This window comes from Falco punctatus (genome assembly GCF_963210335.1).
Source record: "Falco punctatus genome assembly, chromosome: 3".
NCBI classification, from domain to species: Eukaryota; Metazoa; Chordata; class Aves; order Falconiformes; family Falconidae; genus Falco; species Falco punctatus.
This window is the reverse complement of record NC_137582.1, coordinates 14,643,743-14,668,393: the sequence shown is the minus strand read 5'-3', so window position 1 is coordinate 14,668,393 and position 24,651 is coordinate 14,643,743. Positions and strand designations below refer to the sequence as shown.

Genomic DNA, 24,651 nt, shown 5'->3' with positions numbered 1-24,651 from the left:
CGCTATTTCTGATGCAAGCCAGGATGCTGTTGGCTACCTGGGCACAATGCTCGTTCATATTCAGCCAGCTGCCTGCCAACACCCCCAAGACACATGTCATATCTTCCCTACATATTCCTCATTTCAACAGCCAACCAAACCAGAATATTTGTTGCAGCTCTCCTTCTGCAAAATTTCACTGTCTTCTCAATATCCACCTTTTGCTTCCATAGCAACTCAGGGTCTAACCATATTTCCTAAATACTTCCCACACTCTCCTCAGCTTTTCCCCCCAGTTCCCAGGGCCATCATGACTCCTACTTTCTTTAACTACCACGTAGGCGGGAATGCAGACATGCACAGAGTTCTGTTACCAACATGCTGATTAGCTGAGCAACTACTGCTAGAGCAGGCAATGGCTGAGTTCTCTTTTCCAAACAGCATCTGCATTAAGACAATCCCTTTTTACTATTCAGTGGTGGTTTTCAGTAACTTTAGAGGAGCTGAGTATTTCTTTGACCTTTCTCTTCCGTCAAATAGGGTGAAAATAACAGAAATGGCATTCAGAAGCAGAGCTAAGAATCAAGAGTCTTGTTTTCTTGGGAAACGAGTGAGGAAAAAAAAATCTGGTCTTGCCAAATTGCAATAATTTTCTAACAATCCAGTATCCATTTATTCTTTGATGCTTCACCCAAGGAGCAATCCAGAAGCTGAGGGGAAAAATTATAATGGAGTCTCTGGTCACTAAAAAAGAGCTGGAGGGTAGGGAAGGAGCAGCTCATCCCATTATAGCTGCTCAACCTTATTTCATCCAACATGTAAAAATTAGCCTTGGCACTTTTAGGGAATCCTGAAAAAGGTGGAACAGGTGAGAGCAGCTGCATGAAAAAGCATAAGAATGGTCTGGCTCATTCCTCCCAGCTCCTCTGGGGTGTCACATCCGAGATACTGCGTTCAGCCTTATTCTCTCCCAAACTCTTCAAGGAGTGGCATTGTTATACCAGCTCCAGGATGCAGGAGCTGTGCATTGTGCTGGAAAATTTACTAGGTATGGTAGATGACAGCAATGTCTCTCTGTCTCAGAATACATTATTTTCTTTTACTGTTGTCCTTCAAGAAAAAAGAGAACACTGAAGGAATGCATAGAGATTTTTGCTATCTTCAGTTTAGTGAGAAAAGTCATAAATCTTGTTACAAGTGCTTTTTCCTTCTTTCTCTCTTTTCCTAAAGTAATATGTCATCTTTCAATCTAGACAGTAAATTCTTTGAAGAAATGACAATGTCTGACTTATATGGCCCCCATTCTGGTTAGAGATTTACTAAGTAAACAATCTCAAAAAAAAAAGGCATTTATATAGCAATATACTAACAGAGTGCTGCAGAAAACACAGGCATAGCAAAGTTATTGATAAGAAATGTAATAATATTTCCAACTTTAGCTATATTATACTTAGTTTACACAGAGGGTCATGAAAATAGCTCAAGCATATACAACACATAGAAGGACTATTTAAGAATGTTTCAAATTAAAAGAGGAACATCTTTATTATTTTCAGAATCAACATAACCCTTCTTACTGTCTGCAATTTTCTCTGGTTATAGCCTAATGGGTCCCTGTCCAATTCATTCCTTTTCTTGAATTATTTTTGTCACATCAGGGAACGAATATTTACTAGGATCCACTTCTAATTTCTTAATTTGTCTGCTCCTGAACAAGAGGGAAACAAATGGAAAAAACTTAATTTCAGTGTCAAATACAACAGAATGACTTTGGCTGCCTATTTATAAACCTGTTGACTTCAGTGTGGGAGTTCTTACTGAGTCCAGTTAAACCAGAATGAAGAGTTCTTGTACTTGAAAATTAATTGTTATAAAAAACCTCAGTGTAAACATAGAAAAGTATTACAAAACTTCCAAGGTTTTGTACAAAAGAATCCTTGGCCTACAAACATTAAAAATTAAGGGGTTTATATCTATAATTTCCTTTATATCAGAACATGGTGACTGCTGCTATCACACTACAAACGGTTGACTTTTGATGTAAGACAGGGCTTTTTAAATGTAATTGGGTTTTTGTTCCTTTTTCTTTCTGTTCATTTTTAGGACAGTTCCTTCACATTAACTGTCTATTAATTTCTATGTGACAGATCCATCTTTGGAAAGCAGAAATACTTTTATTTAGAGAGAAAATGTAATTGTATTAATTTATTGCTTTTATCAGCTAGTTCTTATGTTTTGCCAATATGAATTCTCATCATCTATATTATTAAAAAAAAAAAAATTAAATGAAAGTATAAGAAGGGTCACAGTTATAACAGAATTTCCAGATTCTATTGTTATTAAGGATATTCTTTTAGAGCACACTTAGAAATGCGTACAGACAACTCATTAAGGCAACCTATCCACATCACATGATGATCAAAGATTTGAAATATATGTTCTGTCTTGCAGCATTTAAAGCTACTGTTCTTTTCTAACAGAGAAGCTCAACAATTAAATGGAAAAAAATCTAGCCTGTTTTCAAGTAATTTGTAACTGTTTACATGAAAAACAGCAAAATGGAAATGCAATTTTTCAATGATGTTTTAAACTTCTGCAAATTCTGACATGTTTTGTACATCTTCATAGTAATTTTAATTTTATACTGAGTACTACTTTGGGTCAAAGTTCCAAGCTCAGCTTTACAAAAGACAGTGTGTCACTTTTGACAAATGCAAGAAAGCTGCATGTTTGTCGAGGAGATCAGAAAGGCTCATCAGAACTAGAACCAACAAAAAAGCAGCAAAGTCACTGGATCAAAGAATGCATTTCTTTGATATCAACGCAGGTAATGAAAATATGTAAATAAAGTATATTGAAATATTTTTAACTGAAAAGACATGATGTTTAGGTGTTAAACCAGACAGTTTTGCTAAGTAGCCTCCAAATTCTGCCAGTGCTTCTCTATCAAGGCACCATGAGATCTGAGCAGACACCCCAGTGCACATCTGCGTGCAGGATCTTTGTCCCAATGAAGGAGGTATGCAGAGGAATTAATGGGAAGTTTCCTCCTCTCTTCCTATGCTAAGCGGAAGAAAGCATGACTAACAGAAGAGGCAGTCATCAGCCCAACCATCTCTTTCAGCCTTATGCTACAAGATTTTTCTTGTGCTACGAGAATTATTTGATAGTTTTGCTGAGCGGAACACAGAGAAGCATCCTGCTTTAATTATCTGGATAACCTTTTCCAAAAAAGTGGCATCTAATAAAACTACTAAAAGATAATTCTATGGGTAATGAGAAGAGATAAAAGAAAAATCTTATTTCTTTACCCTGAGTGTTTTTCAATTTACAAGGCTAGATAGAGGGAAGGGGAGGGGAAGGGAGGGGAGGGGGTAGAGAAGGGGAAAGGAGAAGAGAAGGGAGGGGAGGGGACGAGAGAAGAGAGTAGGGGAAAAGAGGAGGGGAGGGGAAGTGAGGGGAGGGGAGGGGAGGAAAGACAAGACATGGGGAAAACAAACCCTAACCATAAGTACACTGTAGGGGAAGCCTAACCCTAACCCTAAACCTAGTCAGAGGCGTAGCTGTAAGCCTAGCCGTACCCCTAACCTTGCTTTTCCCAACATTCCTAATACTAAACACCATAACTGACCTAACCCCAAGTAACTTTAATGCACTTAACCTAAGTCTACTAACCGACATAACCTTAATCAGCCTAACTTTAGAGAAAGCCTAACCCTAGACAGAGCTCTACCCATAACATTTCTCCCCCCAACCATCCTAATACTGAACACCGTAATTGCCCTAACCACAAGTAACTTTAATGCCCTTGCCTTAAGTATACTAACTGACCTAATGTTAATCAACCTAATTCTAGGGGAAGCCTAACCCTAACCAGAGCCCTACGCATAACCTTTCTCGTACCAACAATCCTAATGCTAAACACTGAGAACCTAAGTTCTCAGTAAACCGTAAACCTAAGAAACTTTAATGCTCTTACCCTAAGTATATCAACCAACCTAAGCACGCAAAATCTAGAGAAGCCTAACCCTAACCCTAGCCAGAGCCCTGCCTGTAACCATTCTCGCCATAACCATCCTAATGCTAAACACTGAAACTGCCCTTACCTTAAGTAACATTAACACCCTGACCTAAAGTATAATAACCGTCCTAACCTTAAGCAGCCTGACTTTAGGAGAAGCCTAACCCTAATCCTAACCCTAACCCTAGCTGGAGCCCTAGCCTTAAGCCTAGCCCTTCCCCTAACCTGACTCTTCCTAACCATTCTAATACTAAACACTGTAACTGCCCTAAACCTAAGTAACTTTAATGCACTTACCCTAGTATACTAACCAGCCTAACCTTAATCAGCCTAACTCTAGGGGAAGCCTAACCCTAGCCCTAGCCAGAGATCTACCCGTAATGTTTTTTGGTGCAACCTTCCAAATACTAAACACTGTAACTGCCCTAACCCTACAGTAACATTAATGGCCTTGCCCTAAGTATACTAACTGACCTAAACTTAAGTACCCTAACTCTAGGAGAAGCCTAGTCCTAACCCTAACCCTAGCTGGAGCCCTAGCCCTAAGCCTAGCCATACCCCTAAATTTTCTTCCCCCAGCCATTCTAATACTAAACAGTGTAACTGCCCTAAGTTTAAGTAACTGCAATCCCTTATGCTAAGTATACTATCCAGCCTAACCTTAATCAACCTAACTTTAGGGGAACCCTAATCCTAACCCTAACCCTAGCTGGAGCCCTTCCCATAACATTTTTTCCCCCAACCATCCTAATAGTAAACACTGTGGCTGTCCTAACCCTAAGTAATTTTTATGCCCTTACACTACGTATACTAACAGATCTAACTTTAATCAGCCTAATTTTAGGGGAAGCCTAACCCTAACCCTAGCCAGAGCCCTAGCCGTAACATTTCTCAACCACAACCATCCTAACTGTAAAACAATGTCACTGCCCTAAACCTAGAGTAACCTTTATGTCCTTACCCTAAGTATACTAACTGACATAACCTTAAGTAGCCTAACTCTAAGGGAAGCCAGACCCTAACCCTAACCTTAATCTAAGCTGGAGCCCAAGCCTTAAGCTTAGCCCTACCTCTATCCTGACTCTTCCTAACCATCCTGATACTAAACACTGTAACTGTCCTAAACATAAGTAACTTTAATGCCCTTACCCTAGTATACTAACCAGCCTAACCTTAATCACCCTAACTCTAAGGGAAGCCTAACCCTAACCCTAGCTGGAGCCCTACCCATAACACTTCTCCCCCCAAACACCCTAATACTTAGTAATGTAATTGCCCTTACCCTAAGTACACCTAAGTAACCTAACCTTAAGTACCCAAACTCTAGGAGAAGCCTAATCCTAACCCTAACCCTACCCCTAGCTGGAGCTCTAGCCCTAAGCCTAGCCATTCTCCTTCCAACCATCCTAATAATAAACACTGTAACTGCCCTAACCCTGATTCAAGAAATAGAACAGATAAGCAAGGCAATGGACCTAATCATTACTACTCCAGGTTAGCTATAGCGATGAAGGAAGATACATATACCAATTGCCTTAATACGTTGCCGTCCTTCAGATCCACAGGCGCTGGAGAGCCCCTCTTGCAGCAAGGATGTGGACAGCCTCTCCTGGCCTGATGAATAGAGACTTGTTAGAACTTGTAGGGCACAAGCCCTGGGAACAAAGGAACAAGCTAACTGCAGACCCCTGAGCCGCTACAGTTGAGGAGGCAACCAGACAGACAGAGAAACAAGTAGCCAAATAAGAGAACGGATGGCGCCGATATGTAATCAAGAAAGCCGCGTAGAAAGAAACTCCCTAACCTTGGAATAGAAATTATTGCTATGTCAAGATAAACTAATAAGTTCCTATTTTCTAACGGTGTGCCTTAAATATCAACCAATCAGTGTTTTTTACGCTTAAGATTTAACCAATCAGTGTGTAATATGTAGAAGGTAGAAACGTATATAGTTGTAAGAAAATCACTAATAAATGGACATTTGCTTGCATCAAGCTGCGTCCCGTCTCTTCATTTGCCGCACCCTAACCCTAAGTATCTTTAATGCCCTAAACCTAAGTATACTACCTGACCTAACCTTAATCAGTTTAACTCTAGGGGAAGCCTAATTCTGACCCTAGCTGTAGTCCTACCCATAACTTCCCCTAATCATGATAATACTAAACACTGTAACTGCCCTAACACTAAGTAACTTTAAGGCCCTAAGCCTAAGTATACTAACTGACCTAACCTTAAGTACCCTAACTTTAGGAGAAGTCTAAGTAAGGGGATGGGAGGGGAAGAGTGTGGAGGGGAAGGGGGAGCAAGAGACGGGAGGGCAGGAGAGAAGAGTTGGGGAGGGGTTGCAAGGCTTTATAGGACTTCAACTCTCAGTTAGGGCCTTCACCAAGTTTCAAGACTTAAACTTACCTCATTTAAGTCCTTCACCAACTTTTACGGCCTAAGCTTACCTCATTTAGCATATTCATCAAGTTTTAGGGCCTTCACCGAGTTCAGGACAAAAACTTACCTTAGTTAGGGCCTGTGCCAGATTCCTGGACTTCAACTTAACTCTGTTAGGGCCTTTACCATGTTTTAAGCCTAAACTTATTTCAGTTAGGGCCTGCACTGGGTTTCAGGAACTGAATTTACCTCAGTTGGAGTCTCTGCCAAGTTTTCTGTCCTTTGCTGAGTTTTAGGCCAGAAACTTACCTTATTTAGAGCCATTGCTGGGTTTTAGGGATTAACTAATCTCAGTTAGGGGCTTCAGAGAGATTTAGGGCTTAAATTTACCCCAGTTTGGACCTTTGCCCAGTTTTCAGGCCTTCACCAAGTTTTATTGCCTAAAATTACCTCATTTAAGACATTTGTCGAGTTTTAGGGCCTACGCTTACTTCAGTTAGGGCCTGTGATGAGTTTCAGGACTTCAACTTACCTCAGATAGAGCCTTTGCTGTGTTTTAAGGCCTAAACTTACCTCAGTTAGGGCCTTCGTCGACAAGTAGGGCCTAAACTGTTTTCACTAAAGGCCTTGTTTTGTCACATGGTGAGGTCGCTAGATAGCACACAGACACCAATAGAGAAAATAACCTTTATTTACTGTTGGTTTCACATTCATACAGAAAAGAAGGCAATACGCACATACAAAAAGGATGAGCCTACAATACCCTGATTCAAGAAATAGAACAGATAAGCAAGGCAATGGACCTAATCATTACTACTCCAGGTTAGCTATAGCGATGAAGGAAGATACATATACCAATTGCCTTAATACATTACTGTCCTCCAGGTCCACAGGTGCTGTGGAGCCCCTCTTGCAGCAAGGATGTGGACAGCCTCTCCTGGCAATGGGGGAGTCCTACACAGGGTGTCCCCTCATAGGCAAGGTCTCTAAAGTCGCTGCAAGAGTGTCCAGCATTTGTCCTATTGAATAAAAAAGCCCACCTAATTGCAAATGTGGAAACACCTGGTTTCACTCTCCCCTCAGATCCCACCAAAGCCTGGCCAGGGCTCAGGGAGGACCTGAGGGAGTTTCCTTTATCTACTGGATTTTGACCACCCAGTTCCAAACAAGGCCAAACAGCTGGATTCATGGCCTTGGCGACCTGCCTCTAAGCAAGGAAGGATGTGCTATCTCTTCACTCATGATTCCAGTTTATCTTCAGCTACATCTTTCGCTAAGGATCATACATAGTTCACTAAGGATCACGCCTCTTTCACTCATGATAGAATACTAAATATATACACATATCTCTCTCTTCATAACATTCCGTTGGTAGGTTCATCTAAAGGCCAACTTTGGCTGAGGGTCTGTTGCTCAGGCCTCAGTACATCAAGTCTTCACCATTAGAACTTTCAACGAGTTTTAGGGCCTAAACTTACCTCAACTAGCACCTTCACCAGATTTCAGGAATCTGAATTTCTCCCCCTAAACATGCTAAAACTATACACTGTAACGGCCATAATCCTAGGTAACTTAAATGTCCTAAGCCTACTAACCAACAACGCAAAGTATGAAAACTTTTGGGAAGCCTAAGTAAGGGGAGGGAAGCAGTGTGGAGGGGAAGGGTGTGGGAGAGACTGGAGGAAAGGAGAGCAGAGGAGGGGAGTTGGGGAGGGGTGGTGAGGGCAGGAGAGGGGAGGGGTGGGGAACTGGAGAAGAAAGGAGAGTAGAGGATGGGGGTGGGGAATGGATAGGAGGGCAGGGGAGGAGAGGGGTAGAGAGGGAGAGGAAGGAAGGGAAGTATGGGGAGGGGAGGGGAGGAGAGGGGATGTATGGGGAAGGGAGGGGAGAGGGGAGGTGAGAGGAAAGGAGGAGAGGGGAGGAGAGGAGGCCAGGCGAGGTAGAGAGAGGCGAGGGGAGGGGTGGGGAGGGCAAGAGTGGGGAAGGGAGGGGAGGCGGGGAGAGGCGAGGAGGGGAGAAGAGGGGAGGAATTAAGAGGGGGGGCAGAGGGGAACCGACGAGGGGGGAATCGAGGAGGGGAGGGGAGGAGGAGATGGGCAGGGTGTAGAAGGAAGGACGAGAGGGGACGGGAGAGGAGAGGAGAGAGGGGTGTAGAATAGAGGAGACGAGACGAGATGAGACAGGACAGGAGAGCGGTGGGGAGGTTATGGGTGGGAATGGGAGGAGAGGAGAAGAGAGAGGAGGGGAAGGCTGCTGGTCTTCATGTGGAGTGGGCTAGGCTGGGCTGCTGGCTCTCAGGAGGAGAGGGGTGGGCTGCTGGCCCACAGGAGGTGTGGGCAGCACACATCTTGATAGCTTTTTGCCACCTCAACCTAGATCCTTGCTCTATTTCTGCCCAGAGGATGGCGAGGGGAGGCTGGTGAGTGGGCTGCTATCGTGATGGTTACACAGAAGCCACCAAGGCCATGAGACTCTAGTTCTCCTTTTTCCCACCCAGGGAGTGTGAAATGAAGCTGTTGCAGGAGGAGCTGGACAGGATGGAGATGTGCTGCCTGCAAGGTGAGAGCTGTCTGGGCAGGGGGACATGGGAGAGACGACCATGAGGTGGGAGGTGTAGTGGCTCTAGGACAGGGATCTGAAGCCCCAGCATGTCCCCATCCTATGCTGGGGCATGTTTTACCCCAGAGCATCTCCAAGCTATGCTAGGGTATGCACAGCATTCCAGGGTGTCCCCACTGTCTACCTAGCAATAGCAGCGCTGGGAATGTGTCACCACCCATGCCATGTTCTTGCAGGGCTCTCATGCCTGGAGCAGCATCTAGTGATGGCAGTGGGCCTCCTTGGCTTAGCAGGGCAGGTGTCACCCATCCCTGGTGGCTGGAGGACAAAGCTAAGCTCATGTAGGGTAAGCCTGAGCTGGGTGGGATGTCCCCAGATTCAGCCAGACCCTGCTCCTGGGGGCCAGCTAGGTCCCCCTGAGGGTCAGGCCCTCTGGGGCTGGGGTGTCCTCGTTGTCAGTGCACCTCTGGGTGCAGGATACCTCACTGGAAGAGGAGCCAGGGCTGGGGATGTGACACACAGGGAGAAATTCTGGGTGGCGGTGTGTGTCCTGCAATGATGGCCAAGGCACATCCTGTAAGACCTACATGTCATCAGGGGACAAGGGACATCTCCTGCAGGGCTGCAGGATGCCCTGTCTAAACCCCTTCTTCCTCAGCCAGGTGATGCTGGAGCCAGCCATGGGTGGTGGGAAGTGCTGGGAGTCCAAACCCTGCAGCCTGAGCCAGCCTCTAGCCAGCGACATACGAGTACCAACCATAGAGGACATCCCTTCTCCAGGGACATCAGGGGCTGGGGTCACCTCAGGGTGCAGCCAGTGACCCAGCCGTGGGGGGACAGTCCCACTGGGGGCTTCCTGGGGTGCTGACAGGTCTCTCCTCCCTCTGTAGGTCCTTACTGTCCCTATGGTCCCCATGCCAGGGGCTCATCGGGGCCGAGCAGCAATGCTGGAAAGAAGCCATCCATGGGCAGGATTTCTGCCATCTCCACACCACTGGTTAAGCCTCATGCAGCGGCTTGGTCAGGGACTCATACCTCCGTGTTTGACCCTCTGCCCCCCTCCCAGAGAAGTTTAAAACCTTTTTTTGGCTTCTAGATCCTGGCAGAATGGTGCTCAGAACCCTAAGGGTGCAATTTGACATGGATACAGGACTGTGCTGCAGGGTGGATGCTCCTCATCTTATCGGTTTTATGCTATTTTGAAATATTTTAATAAATGCCATATTTACAGCTGGCGCCTTCCTCATTCTGGTCCCCCTGATGCTGGGGCTTTTGGACCATCCGCATGTGCCAAAAGCAACAGCAAATGCCCAGCTGCCATTCCTGTGCCAGAGGAACCCTGATCACCTTCCCTTTATTACAGCCTAATTACAGGCAATTAGCAGCATAGCTCATTACAGCTCAGCCAGAACCACCAGACTCTTGCACACAGCCAAGGTGGCTGATAGTGGTGGCTCCAGCTGGCTGCTACTAACTGGTCTGGGGTGTCAGCACCTTTGGGGTGCCCCAGACTTCCTCCCCTGGGCATCCTGTGCTGCTCCCAGCAGTGGGCAAGAATGTGGGGGCTGCTCACTGGGCTCTGACCCCCTTTTACTTTGGAAATGTGACTGGCACTCCCCCAGCCCAGTCCTCTACCCCAAAAAAAGGACAACCCTGAGTTGAAGAGGATGATGCCGGTGCCAGTGCTGTGTTGGCCTGTCACTTCCTGGCGTTGGCGTAGTTGGTGTTGAACCAGGCACAGGTCTCCTTCACAGCTGGGGAGGGAGAAGATGGGATGGGTTTTGGGATTGGGAATGCAGTTTGTTCAAAGACTCACAGAACGGTTTGGGTTGGAAGGGACCTCTAAAGGTCATCTAGTCCAACCCCCCTGCCATGGGCAGGGACATCTTTAACTAGATCAGGTTGCTCAGAGCCCCATCTAACATGACCTTGAATGTTTTCAGGGATGGGACATCTACCACCCCTCTAGGCAACTTGATGCAGTGTCTCACCACCTTCAGTATAAAAAATTTCCTTTTATCTAGTTTGAATCTACCCTTTTTTAGTTTAAAACCATTACCCCTTGTCCTATCACTACAAGACCTACTAAAAAGTCAGTCCCCATCTTTCTGAGCCCCCTTTAAGAGTTGAAAGGCTGGACCACCCTGATGCCATCAAAGCGAACTGCAGTGGGTAGGACCTCCATGTTTGGTGGAGCCTCCCATCTCACCTTGCCTGAAGGGTGTGAACTGGAAGCTGGGTAGGTAGCGCCGCAGCTTGGCATTGCTGGCTGTCTTCTTGAACTGCCCATCTGCCTTGGTGGTATCAAACTGGGATGGGAAGGATTAAGGGAAACCAAAGGGGAAAGATGGGTCTTGTTCTGCCCCGCTGTGTCCTGGCTGGGGCAGCAGGAGCAATGCTCTGGATCACAGCATCTCCCCTGGAGCCCTGTGGCTGCTGATGGAAAGTGGGGTCGCCCCCATGCTGTAGCAGCCCTGCAAGCAAGGGGAAGCCAGTCTGTGGTAAAGGATACAACAAGCTCTCCCCTGAAGTCCATGGCCTCCACAATTGCCTCTGCTGCCTCCCTGATGGACACTTCATCTTCTTCTCCCACTATGAAGCAGGACATGATTCTCCCATCCTCTTGAAGAGGCTGGAGGCAGGGTTGTGGCAGGGATGGGCAGTGCTTACCTGACAAAATGATGGGCTCCACCTCATCATATTCCCGCAGGACCCAAAGGAAGAGCCGGGCCAGGTCCTGTGGAGGGGTAGATGGCTCTTGGGGGGTGGCTGCTGTCCCCCAGCCCTCCCATCACAAGGGGACCCAACCCTGAGGATGGCCAATGCTTCCTGGGACAACCCAGGTGGGCTCAGACCCTGCTGAAATCCAGCCACTGCTCCCCACCCACCCACCCCAACCCACCCCCGGCCCCCTACTCTGCCCTCCCCAAGCTGTGGGAGGTGAGTGCTCCCAGAGGTCCCTGAGGCCATGCATACCAGAGAGTAGATGAACTGTCTTCTGGGCTTGCCAGTGCCCCAGACAGTCAGAGCAGAGCCAGTTTCTGCAGGAGGAAGGAAAGTGTGTCCATGAGCACTTGAGCTACCTCCACCCACCCTGGCTACTCTGCAGAACAGCTGATTAAGCAGGCAGGAGGGAAAAAAAAAACAAACCAACAAAAAAAACCCACAACAACCCAACACTCTCAAAAAAGGCCACAAGAGGTCCTGCTACACTCACGTTTGGCCAGGTAGACCTTGTGGATGAGCCCGGGCAAGACATGCCCATCCTCGATGTTGAAGTTGTCATGTGGCCCAAAGACATTGGTGGGGATGACAGCGGTGAAGCGGCAGCCATGCTGCTCAAAGTAGCCCCTGGGTGAGAGCAGGGAAGGTGTGGGTGGGCTCACCCCCTCCAGCACAAAGATGTCTCCAGAAGACTTTGGCTAGTGGCATTTCCATCTGCTGAGCCCAGGTACCTCCCCAGCTCAGTTTAATTCCTGGGAGTCCCAGGGGATTCCCCTGGGCCTGATAACCGGTGGGTGCTCACAGCCTGCAAGAACTCTCCCATGCCTCGCCTCCCCTCCTCCCCAACACGCACCTATTCTGGATGTCGATCATCCTCTTGGCATAGGAGTAGCCAAAGTTGGAGCTGTGAGGTGGCCCATTGTGAATCTGGGGATAGGAGAGAAGAGAATTAAGCAGGGCAGGGATGTCTCCTGGGACGTGCCTAGGGACAGAGATGCTCACCATGCTCTCATCAATGGGGTATGTCGTCTTGTCTGGGAAGATGCAGGTGGAGAGGCAGGAGACCACCTTCTGCACCCCTGTCTCATATGCCGAGTGCAGGACATTGTCGTTGATGAGTATGTTTCTCCTCTGGGGATGGAGAGATTTCTCAGATCTGCAGGGTGGGGGACCCCCAAAACCCTGCACCCTATGGGTAATAACTCATTAATAACTCTAGAAACCAGAGGAGCTCTGGTTTGGATTTTGGAAGCAGAGCAAGTTGTGTCCCCATGTCCCAGCTCAGGGAGGGCAGAGTATTGCAGCATCCACGGGGACCCTGTCAGTACCTGATTCCCGGGTGCTCACCCAAAAATCCAGGTTGTAGCGGATGTTTCTGAAGAGGCCTCCGACCATGGCAGCCAGGTGGATGACATGGGTGGGCTTGTGCTTCTCAAACAGGGCTTTGGTCTCTGTGGTGCTCCTGGGACAGGAAATTTGGGGGTTCAGTGGAGTCAAGAGAGCAGACTTGGGGCTTTCCAAGTAAAAAACCCACAGAGTCAACTCACGTCAAGTCAGCATCTCTGGAGGACACAAAGATCCACTCCTCATCCGGCTGCCCCTCTCCATCAGCCACCACCTTCTCGATGGCTCTTCCCACCAAGCCAGTGCCACCCGTCACCAGGATGCGCTTGCCCACCAGCCCAGCCCCCTCCATTGTGGCCAAAACCCTGTGGGGAGTTGGGGGGGGGCTAAGCTGGGGTCACCTTGTGGTGCACCCCACTACAGCCCACCAAGCTCACCCCCTCCGTGGTGTGGGTGCCCATGAGCATCAACCATGACCATCAGCCACACATCAGGCTGGCGGGCTTTTTTTTTTTTTTTTTTTTTGGGGGGGGGGAGGTGGGCTTTGATCTGCTTCTGCCAGCAAAAGCAAAAACCAAAGCGGAAGCAGTGTGCTTGGTGGTGACGTGGCCAGGTCAGGGCAGCAGAAACTCTATCAGCTGTAGTTGCTAATTAATGGAACTGGCTGGTGGCCCGCGGGGTCCCCGTGCACACGCCGCACCAGGGCTGGGGCCAGACCGTGCCACGCAGCACGGCACTGCCCGGCCTCCCGAAACGGAGGCGCACCCTGACACCCAACCGCCCCGCAGTCCCAGGTCTGCACCCCAAAACCCCTCTGCACCCAGCTCTGCACCCCGAGCCTCCCCTGCACCCCCCGTCCCAGCTCTGCACCCCACTCCTCCCCTGCAACCCAAGTCCCAGGTTTGCACCCCCAGTCCCAGCTCTGCACCCACCTCCCCGCACCCCCAGTCCCAGCTCTGCACCCCACACCTCCCCGCACCCCCAGTCCCAGCTCTGCACCCACCTCCCCGCACCCCCAGTCCCAGCTCTGCACCCCACTCCTCCCTGCACCCAGGCCCCTCCCGCAGCGCCGACCCCACCCCAACTCCGAGCCTCACCGCGGGGGCCCTTACACCCCTCATACCCCCTGCGGCTCTCCCCGCCGTACTGTCCCTCCTCTTTGGGGACACCCCGCTTCTACACCACCCCCCCTCAGCACCCCCGCGTGAGGGGGACTGCCCCCACAAACACTCCAGTGGGCGGGGGGGGTCCACTCTCACACCGGCGCGGGGGTCGGCGCGGCTCGGCCGAATTCGGCGGCGGCTCGGCCGGATTCGGCGGCGGCTCGGCTGGATTCGGCGGCGGCTCGGCTGGATTCGGCGCGGCTCGGCCTGGATTCGGCGGCGGCTCGGCTGGCTTCGGCGGCGGCTCGGCTGGATTCGGCGCGGCGCGGCTCGGCTCGGCTCGGCCGCGCTTTCTGCCGCCGTCACCGGGCGCCGCCGCTCGGCTCCTCGGGAAATGGAGTCCGCGCCCGGAGTCAGCGGAACCCACCACGGCACCGGGGCCACCGGCACCGCTCCCCACGGGTTAGGGGGCGCTGGCGCAAGCCCCGGCACTTGCAGGGCTGCACAGGGCGTGCAGGGGAAGGGAAGGGGGCGCACAGGGTCCCCTCCCTCTTCCCCAGCGCCAAGGGCTTCTCCAAAGGGATTTCGATGAGAAAAGGTTTAATCATCTTTAATTCACCTACACTGAGACTGAAAATGAGCGGAGCTTTCCGGCGGGTCGGGAGGGTTTCAAATGGGGGATGCCGGCTTTTCCTTCACCTTTTCCTTCGGCATTGCCGGGAGGCAAAGGCCGGGCCTTGCACCGCCCTTAATTAAGCCGATAAAGAATGGGATGAAGGGAGACCCCGCCAGGAATTTCAGCTTTTCCCCCAAGGAGACTTGGCCCCGACGTCGAGGAGCAGCCGGGTATTACAGATGTTCCGCTCCCTTCCTCCCTCCTCTGGCTTGCGGACACAACCGTCCCAGCCCGCGGGAGGTGACCGAGCAGGTGCGGTTCCTGCAGCGCTGGGTGCCGGGGGCAGCGCTGGGTGCCCGGGGGCAGCGCTGGGTGCCGGGGGCAGCGCTGGGTGCCCGGGGAGCGCTGGGTGCCGGGGGCAGCGCTGGGTGCCCGGGGAGCGCTGGGTGCCGGGGGCAGCGCTGGGTGCCGGGGGCAGCGCTGGGTGCCCGGGCAGCGCTGGGTGCCGGGGGCAGCGCTGGGTGCCCGGGGAGCGCTGGGTGCCGGGGGCAGCGCTGGGTGCGGGGGGCAGCGCTGGGTGCCGGGGGCAGCGCTGGGTGCCGGGGGCAGCGCTGGGTGCCCGGGGAGCGCTGGGTGCCGGGGGCAGCGCTGGGTGCCCGGGGAGCGCTGGGTGCCGGGGGCAGCGCTGGGTGCGGGGGGCAGCGCTGGGTGCCCGGGGAGCGCTGGGTGCCGGGGGCAGCGCTGGGTGCCGGGGAGCGCTGGGTGCGGGGGGCAGCGCTGGGTGCCCGGGGGCAGCGCTGGGTGCCCGGGGAGCGCTGGGTGCCGGGGGCAGCGCTGGGTGCCGGGGAGCGCTGGGTGCCGGGGGCAGCGCTGGGTGCCCGGGGAGCGCTGGGTGCCGGGGGCAGCGCTGGGTGCCCGGGCAGCGCTGGGTGCCGGGGGCAGCGCTGGGTGCCGGGGGCAGCGCTGGGTGCCCGGGCAGCGCTGGGTGCCGGGGGCAGCGCTGGGTGCCCGGGGAGCGCTGGGTGCCGGGGGCAGCGCTGGGTGCCGGGGGCAGCGCTGGGTGCCCGGGGCAGCGCTGGGTGCCGGGGGCAGCGCTGGGTGCCCGGGGAGCGCTCCCCCTGACTTGCACACCCAGTCCAATGCAGCGCACGTTCATACAGGTCAGTTGGCTGGTTCCGCCCAAAGTTGAGCCTCGTAATTAATTATCCGTTAGTTTCTTCCCCGCTTCGATTTAAAGGTACAGCGCCTTTTTAATTCACTACGCATGCTCCTAGCGTGGGACCCGCCTCCCTCGGGGGAGGGGGGCATTTGAGTAGATCTCCCGCTACCGCTGTTACCGTTACCCTTCTTTTGCTCATATTTCTAGTATCCGTGAGTCTTATCTCTTCAACAGTTTGTTTCTTTTCACATTTAGCACGTCTTTGCCAGAAGGCTCCTTACCACGTTCTTGCTGAGCTCCTCTGCATCAGTGGGGGATGCAGAGCTTTAGGTCTCTTGCTATATTATTTTCCATATCATGTGAGTGAGGGGTGTGTGGGTCTGTGTGTGTGTGTGGTGTTGGGGTGTGGAGGGGGATGTGTGTGGGGGGGGGATGTCCATCCATTCCTCCGTCCCAGGAGCCCCACACTGCATTGCAGACCCAGAATCGGTGTTTTGGGGTGTTTTTGTGCCATTTTAGTGGCTCCACAGGGGAAATTTCCCTCTGTCAGGGAATTAGCCCTGGGAAAAAGGGGAAGGGGCAGCTTCTGAAAGTGCTTTTCTATCTTCCATAGAGATACTTGGAGGGGGCTTGAGTTTTTAAACCCTTTCTGTAAAGAGGGTTTCTTTCCATTTCAAAAACCTTTTATAGAATAGACATTTACAGTTATGTATGTATTTACACACAGATTTATTCAAGGAATATATGTATTTTAGATCTATTATCTATTTCCATTTATATATGTAAACATGTATATGTTTAAATAGATACTGTGTATCTACTCAGACCTACCTCTGTTTACACTTACAAATATGTATTAACACATTGTATAGAATAGCTATTTTGACTACATTATCTGTTTAGATTTATGTATTTACACTTAGATCTACACATAGATCTCTTTAGACTTAGATATCTATTTACACTTTATATATAATCTATTTAGATTACATGTAATATCTATTTAGACTTACTATGTAATATCATAAGCATAGGTAGCTCTATTCTGGACTCTAAAATCCTTTATGTAATACAGTAGATACAGGGGTTTATTTTAAAATAATTTTCTATATATAAACGAATAATATTTTTATATCTATATTTAAAAATGAGACTTTTTTATTTCAGTGCCTCACACCCATATTTCCAGGGTTTAATATTTTTTAAGACTTCCCCATGAATTTTCAGGCATTTTTGGCAGGCGACACCCCCTTTTGGGGGGGAGCCTTCCATCCTCCCTCACCTGCTGCTGCACTGCATCACTGCACCCCTGGTGGCATCGGGGTGCCCCAAATGACATCATCACCCGTCCAACACCCCTTTTCTTATTCATTCCACAAAAAAGAAACAAAAATAAACTGCTCCAACTAGCAGCTCCTTACTTTAACAATGCCATTTATGTAAGTACACATCCTCCAAGGAAAGGTGACCTCTGCTAGAAAAATAAAGGGGGAGCAGCTCCTGAGATGGTCACAGCCCTCCAGCGCCTGTCCCACAGGCCGTTGGCTGCCCCATGATACAGGGGTAGCATGCTCCAGAATGGTGCCAACATTCCCAGGACAGTGGCACATCTTTCGCTCAGGCTCTGCTCCACGATGTTCCCACTCCATTCCCGTGCTGGGACGGGCTCCCCAGGGCAACAAATGCCCAAGGTCCCCATCAGTCCTGGAGTCTCGCCACTGGATAGCCCTCACTGCTGCACTGCAGGGCACCTGCTGAGGACAGAGCCAGGAGCTTCTGGCCACAGGGCTGGCCCCTTAGCGCCAGTGTGCTTAGCAACCCACAAGCAAACACACACATCTGAAAAACTAAAGCATATTTCAGCATTAGGGATACCATGGTAGTTGAGCTAAAGGAGGATTCTAGGTCAGCTCAAAATACAACACATTCTTTAAAAGCTAGAGCAATCTGAACAATTAAACCAGTAATAAGACTGATGGGTACAATTTTGAACACGTTCTTAGCATAGAAGCAAATACTCTTGCTGCTGTTGGAAAATCTCTTATCCCTTCTGTGCTGGTTTTGGCTGGGCAGAGTCAACTTTCTTCCCAGCAGCTGGTACCGTGCTGTGGTTTGGATTTAGGATGAGAATAATGTTGATAACACATGGATGTTTTAGCTGTTGCTGAGCAGTGCTTATGCTAAATCATGGACTTCTCAGCTTCTCACCCCACTCCACCAGTGAGGAGGCTGGGGGTGTCCAAGAAGCTGGGAGGTGACACAGCCAGGACAGCTGACCCCAACTGACCTGCGGGATATTCCATACCATATGACATCATGCTCAGTGTATAAACTGGGGGAAAAGCTGGCCACAGGGCACTGCTCGGGAGCTGGCTGGGCATCAGTCAGCAGGTGGTGAGCAACTGCATTGTGCATCACTTCTTTTGTATATTCTAATTCTTTTGTTATTATTATTAGCCCTTCTGTTTCTGTCCTATTAAACTGTCTTTATCTCAACCCACAAATTTTACTCCCCCCGCTCCCCCCCCCCCCCTAATTCTCTCCTCCCATCCCACTGTGGGGTGGGGGGACAAAGTGAACAAACACCTGTGTGGTGTTTAGCTGCCTGCCAGGTTAAACCACAGCACCTTCCATACAGGCTGCAGGACAAGGTCATACCGTAATCAGAATCGACACTTAGAGATTCACCCCAGCAGCTACGGTCCTTGTGCCACTGCTGCACATGTTGCTTGCTTGGACAATAAAGCTGAAAATAAAGCATAAAACTTTAAAGCATAAAATGAAAAATAAAGAACAAACCTCAGTAATTCACTTTATAGCAAAAAGGTGTGTATATCTTTATATACATCCAATAAAATACATACTATAAAAGTATTTCGTTTTTCTTTTGCATTGATTGAACTTGCATAGCTGTGAACTGACACCATCAAATTATCTATCTCCAAAGGACACAGTTATAATATGACTAGGGGGTTTTGTGTGTGTTACAGAATTAGGATGGACACCTGGCCAGCTGCGCTGCCCAAGAGAGATGATGCTGATCTGCCATGGAAATGTGCCATGGAAGCGAGACAGATATAAAGTACTTTGGAGCACTCTGTCAAAATATTGGGAAAAACCCCGTAACACTCAGTTGCCTCTCTTTTTAAACATTTAGAACAAATACGTAACTGCTTAAATACACCTAATAAACTGTATGCTGCAGCTTTTTGGCAGTAACAGTTTAAACAATGCAAGTAAGTTTGTAAATTATACAATTTGGACTTTTTTTTTAAAGTTTCATTTATGACAGAAAAATCAGTGAGGTTAGAGATTCCCCCATATGGTTTTTCTTTGGGGGGTGCGGTGGGTGGGAACCAGTGCTGCAACACATAAGGCTACCAAAAAGGACTGGTAGATTTGCTCATGCTTCTGGCTGGAGTGAGGCATGTAGAGGAACACATTTTTATATCTTGACTTTTACAACTGAGATCCCAAAGAGCAGTGATTCTATCAACTTTTGGAAGATGTGCTGCACTTGGGTCTTTAGGAAGGAAACTGACTTTAAAAAAAAAAGTGTAAAAAGTATCAAAACTGTATCAGGACTCACTGTCACTAGTTACAAAGCTGCTAATGCTTCTTGGAAAAACGTGGAAAACACACAGAAGCAACGCTGATTTCTCCTGTTTTGTCCATGTCTCTTCTTTGACCTTGATTGCTTTTAGTACAGATGCTAGTATCTCAGTAAGGTTTTTGAGTACTGCTATAAGGTATTTTTAAAACTTACTGACTGAAAAATCGTGAAGCCTTTATCATGAAACCAAAGCCTGTTTCTTCCGAACTCTTACAAACGGTTTCTTTCCTCTTTCAGTATAAAATTGTTTTCAGTATTATTTAACAGTAAGCACACAGAAACAGAAGATTATGTTTTCAGGAAGAGAAAATAAATGGAAGGAAGCAAGCTTTGCATAGGCATAACATGCTCCAGCACAGGCCTTATTATATTTTCAGCATTTGTGTTAAGATATTTCATATAAAAACTACAGAAGGAGAGTTGGCACATTTTTAATGTTAACATTTAATATTTATTTAATAACATTTAATAACACACTGCAAGCACCTTAGGAAAAATGCAGGCACACACTGTAGACGTACCTAGTACTTGCAGACCACTATGGATCCTTTCCGCCTGTGTTGTACTTTCATGGCAGAAGAAAGGGTGACCAGAGTGGAATGGTGGCAGTTGGCATTCTGCTGAGAGAGGAAAAAATCCTTTAGCATAAAGCTGGGTAGGAATCTGAAGCTTCCCTTTTTTGTGAAGGTTTGTGGAGACTAAAACTGAGTTAAGGAAAAAGTATTTTACATCATTTCTGGTATAATTGTTGATAAAGGCCACCAGAGCTTTTGCATTTTTTAGACAACTGTGCATTTTTTTGACTCATTGGCATCTCAGTTTCACTAGAACCACTGTCATAGATACACACAGGAGAGAGACGCAGATACCTATATACATTTTCTCAAGCCTACATATAGCCAAGATTTCCTCACCCTATACATTCCAAGTTGAGTATTTTTGTTAAAGGGTACAGTAACCCATTTGTCCTCGTGAACTGCCTTCTTGCAAGAAAGGAATGATTTTTTTCCAGGCTGTTTCTCAAAATGGTCAAGATCTTTTAAAACTGCAGTTGTACCACCAAATGTCTTCAGGGTCCCTACCAGCTTTTGACTGCCCTTAAATTTAACAGCTCTATTCCATCTTTCAACAGCAAAAATATGGCACGCTCCCAGACCCACAGCACAACCCTATGGATGTCCACACACGTGTTGCTGTTTTGATGAGGAGCCACTCAGCATCCCCACGAGCACAGCCGCGCACACCAGATCAGATTCACCTACGCCAATTTCAGTGAATGTGGTTTCTGAAGCTTTCAACTGAAAACCCTGTCTTGACCCTTGGCCACAGCAGAAGTCACCCATAACTCCACAAAAATGCAGTAACACAAATTGCAAACCCACACCAGCAAGAGCTTTAGAAATATTTAGACCAGGAACAAGGGAGAAAAATAAAACAGCTTCATGGCTTGCACACGAAACTAACAGACAGAAAATAGGGTCAGCATTCACAGCCCTTACAGAAAACAGGCATTCTCCTTCCATTCCTAAACCCATCTGTTACGTCTGCATATCACAGAACTACTGTGGCAATGCTGAGAGTAGGGGCACAACAGCCCTGCCATGGGACACGCTATTGACTGATGCTATTTTTGTAGCAGGACACATAAACAGAGGGACGTGCTTTGCTACACACAACCCTGAATTTCCTGAAAATTTATGTTTACCTAAAATAGCCATTTGGAACATACTGACAAACAACATTTGGCAATAGAAGTTCTACGTGTTTGACACCAAAATTTTTAGAAACCTGCTCTTTGCTTCCTATTATTGTTGTTCTTCCCTCAGAATTCATACCTGTAGCCAAGTTATTCACTACTAGTTCAAGCATTTACCTTCCCAGTATTACCAGCACATTTATGCAGGAGGTAACTTAATTGCTCTTTTAAAATTATCCGGATGTCAATTACAGCCATCAAAGAGGAGTGAGAGAAGTCAGGCAGCAACAGAGCTCCACAGGCTGCCACCAGCCAACATTGCACTTCACACACACACACCCCCAAAAAATCACCCCCACCCACAAACCACACCGCCACAACACACCAAACAAAAAGCTTCATGACCTTCAAAAAGCCTCATGACCTTGTGTCTTTTTCCTTTTGGAGTTCACCTTTGTCTCAGCATGCTGTGCAGATGATCTGCATCCTTGTTGCAGATTATCTTAAGGTTTTACTGAATCTTTCTATATTTTGTGTTTGTGTAACCGTTAGTTACAAGAGCATTTTGATTTTAAAGAGTTAACCTCCATGTTAGAATTACGTTAGCACTTATTAACCAATGATGTATGAATCGCTGTGCTGCTTGTTATCCGAGACCGTTACTTGAAGTCCCGATGCTATAGACCATAATACCCTTAGTCCTTACTCTCCAGACCATAACCGGAGCACCTAGGTTCTATTTGGTATAGGATAAGTTACTGGACAGCTTGGCAAGGCTGATATCCAGCTGTCCAACTTGGCAACAGAACTTACTTTTAAGGTGTCCTGAAATGAACTACCTTCATTATAATTCTAAAAACCACGTGAAGGTGAAGACCCTTCCCCTGCACAAGCGTAGTAACAGAAAAGGATGGCACATAAAATAGTATAATTATATGCAAATTACTAACCAAACATTGTTAAGTGGGAGTGTACGACCTTGTAATTTTGTGTGTAAATGCAATGGCAAAATCTACACAGGTGTGCTCGACTTGTGGAGATGCCACTGAGCACCCAGCGCTGCCGTGAAGGAGTGCCTACTGCTTAGTACTACGTTGGTATTAAGAGGTTTGATTCCCAATTTCGGTGACATCCTGATGACATATGTTTGCATGGGATGAATACATGTTCAGAAATAGTCCAGATCTAGAAGACTGGTGTTTTTTTTCTGGTTTTAACAATCATAACTCAATTTTATTGACTTACATCTTTGGGAGGAAACTAATTAAATGTAGCATCTCTTGGTGCGGGGGGGGGGGGGGGGGGGGGGGAGGGAGTGTGTTACAAGACTGAGAAAAGTTATTATTCAAAGCTCCCAAGCATGATGGAATGGTGGGGAAATTCATGAAAGTGAAGATCTGAAGATCAAGAGCTGCAACATTAAGTGAAATTTGGCTTTAATTCTGGTAACGTCCTTAAGAGACACTGTTAAGCACAAGAGGACTCACCACAGCTCTCACTCTGGGCGCTGCTGGGAGGATTTGACAGTTCATGATGTGCGGAATCAGACTCCACAATCTTACTGGATTGTAAAGTAGGTATGTTTATGCAGCGCTGGGCAGCACGGGGGGTGGGGGGTGGGGTGGGGGGGTGGTGAGTGGGGGGGTGTAGTCCCAATTTGCTTCAATTTATACAATCAAATGTTGCGTATACATAAGGTTTCCAAATACACCCTACATATTCATGACCTGTCTCTGCTTCCTATTAAAATTAGCTCCAAGAAGTCATTTCCAACTGCGCTTGCCTGGTGCCTCTTGGTGGTGGTCGTGGAGGTGCTGGGGATGAAGGCTTTGGTAGCCTCCCTCGCTCTGAACTTTTTACCTTCTCTCCTAGCACAGACTCTGTTGTTCCTTGGTCTTTGTCCAAACTAGAGCTGGGTTTAGCTAGTTCTCATCAGGAACTGTCCTTCAGGAGGAACAGTAGACTCCTTGCTTCAGTTAATTTACACAGTGGTTAGTAAAACAAAGCATTATTTATCAGCAACCACCTAGGTAATCGTTAAGCAATTAGATCTACTAAAATTTCTTTAACCCCTTCCCTCATTCAGACACTTCCCGCTGCTTCCCCTCCGCCTTCCCCCCCGTAATGCCGGTCACCCGGCAGGCCCCCACCGCCGCCCCTCAGCTCTCGGGCCCCACCAGGGCTGCCCACACCCGGCTCACCGCCGGCAGACGGCCTGGAAGCTCCGCGTCCCCCCCACCCTGGGTCTGGCAGGGGGCAGGGAGCGGCGTTGGTTCCTCTGCGGTGACTCTTCAGTAGGGTGGGCAGCGGCCGGTGCCTCGGCTCCGCTTGTGCCGTCCAGGGACGGTAACCACCGGCCGAGGGTGCAGCGTTCTCTGCCTTTTTCCCGCTCTAATACTCACTGCATCCACACTAAAACAGCATCCAAGTCCGCTCGAGCGTCTCAACCCTTTGCCTCTGGTGGCTTTACAAGCCTGGTGGTTGTTTCTCTGTGCCCCCACCCCGTTCCCTGGGGAGGAGAAGCAGCGGAGAGGGCCTGTGGGACAGGTTTGGGTTTGTATCCCTGCCCGAGTAAGCCCCAGGGATTGCTGTCTACGTCTGCAGGTGGCATCAGGGGTTGTGGGAGTGAGGGCAGCGAGTCAACAGGTGCTGGAGAGGGATTTAAGGAAAAAAAACAAACAAGCCCACATAGGTGGCATCCTGAAGGCAGGAGAGGAGACTGAAAGCTGCTCTGTCTAAGAGGGCAGCTGCGTTCAGCAGGCAACAGCCCATCTGAGCAGACCAAACACAAGTGGCTGATCAGCAAATTAGCAACACACGGGTGATACCTGTGTTGTTTGCACCTTTCCTCACCTCTGTGCTATCAGTACTCTGCTCTCCAATTCCTGCATACACACAATCACAGAATGGTTTGGGTTCAAAGGAACCTTAAAGACCCCCCAGTCCCACCCATGGCCACCTCCCAGCAGACCAGGTTGCTTCCAGCCCCGTCCAGCCTGGCCTTGAGCTCCCAGGGATGGGGCACCCACAGCTGCTCTGGGCAGCCTGTACCAGCACCTCGCTGCCCTCACAGTAAAGATTTTCTTCCTTACATCTAATCTAAACCTGCCCTCTTTCAGCTTAAAAACATCACCCCTTGTCCTATCACTACAGGTCCTTGTGAAAAGCCCCTCTCCAGCTCTCTTGTCAGACCCCCTTCAGGTACTGGAAGATGCTCTGAGGTCTCACCAGAGCCTTCTCCAGGCTGAACAACGTCAACTCTCTCAGCCTGTCCCCACAGGAGAGTGCTCCAGCCCTCTGATCATCTTTATGGCCTCCTCTGGACTCACTCCAACAGGTCCGTGTCCTTTTTATGTTGGGGGCCCCACAGCTGGATGCAATAATGCAGGTGGGGTCTCACGAGAGTGGAGCAGAGCAGGAGAACCATCCCTCTAAAGGCTGGCCACACTTCTTTT

At 48.8% G+C, this 24,651-nt stretch overlaps 1 protein-coding gene and 1 long non-coding RNA gene across 8 annotated transcripts; one reads left to right on the top strand and one right to left on the bottom strand.

Annotated features, from left to right (window-relative positions):
* Window positions 1–7,055: 7,055 nt before the first annotated feature.
* On the bottom strand, window positions 7,056–14,325 carry LOC308061542 (GDP-L-fucose synthase-like). 5 transcript variants are annotated; one of them, XM_080381707.1, is made up of 11 exons: window positions 14,271–14,325; window positions 13,213–13,374; window positions 13,013–13,127; window positions 12,668–12,796; window positions 12,519–12,592; window positions 12,159–12,292; window positions 11,918–11,982; window positions 11,612–11,770; window positions 11,454–11,533; window positions 11,151–11,250; window positions 7,056–10,695 (listed from the first exon to the last, which is right to left on the bottom strand). In XM_080381707.1, exons 2-11 carry the CDS (start codon window positions 13,359–13,361, stop codon window positions 10,690–10,692), a joined length of 1,011 nt encoding a protein of 336 aa, XP_080237833.1. In that variant the 5' UTR covers window positions 13,362–13,374; window positions 14,271–14,325; the 3' UTR covers window positions 7,056–10,689. The 5 variants fall into 5 exon arrangements, with proteins under 5 accessions (XP_080237833.1, XP_080237831.1, XP_080237830.1 ...); XM_080381705.1 differs by having other exon boundaries at window positions 14,195–14,322; XM_080381704.1 differs by having other exon boundaries at window positions 14,133–14,287.
* Window positions 14,326–14,390: 65 nt separating this feature from the next.
* LOC308061553 lies at window positions 14,391–23,364 on the top strand. 3 transcript variants are annotated; one of them, XR_013927265.1, is made up of 4 exons: window positions 14,455–15,040; window positions 18,526–18,713; window positions 20,633–22,812; window positions 22,847–23,364. It is a non-coding gene; the product is annotated as an uncharacterized lncRNA (long non-coding RNA). The 3 variants fall into 3 exon arrangements; XR_013927266.1 differs by lacking the exons at window positions 20,633–22,812; window positions 22,847–23,364 and adding an exon at window positions 18,878–19,453 and having other exon boundaries at window positions 14,391–15,040; XR_013927267.1 differs by lacking the exons at window positions 20,633–22,812; window positions 22,847–23,364 and having other exon boundaries at window positions 18,526–18,761.
* The last annotated feature ends 1,287 nt before the right edge of the window (window positions 23,365–24,651 follow it).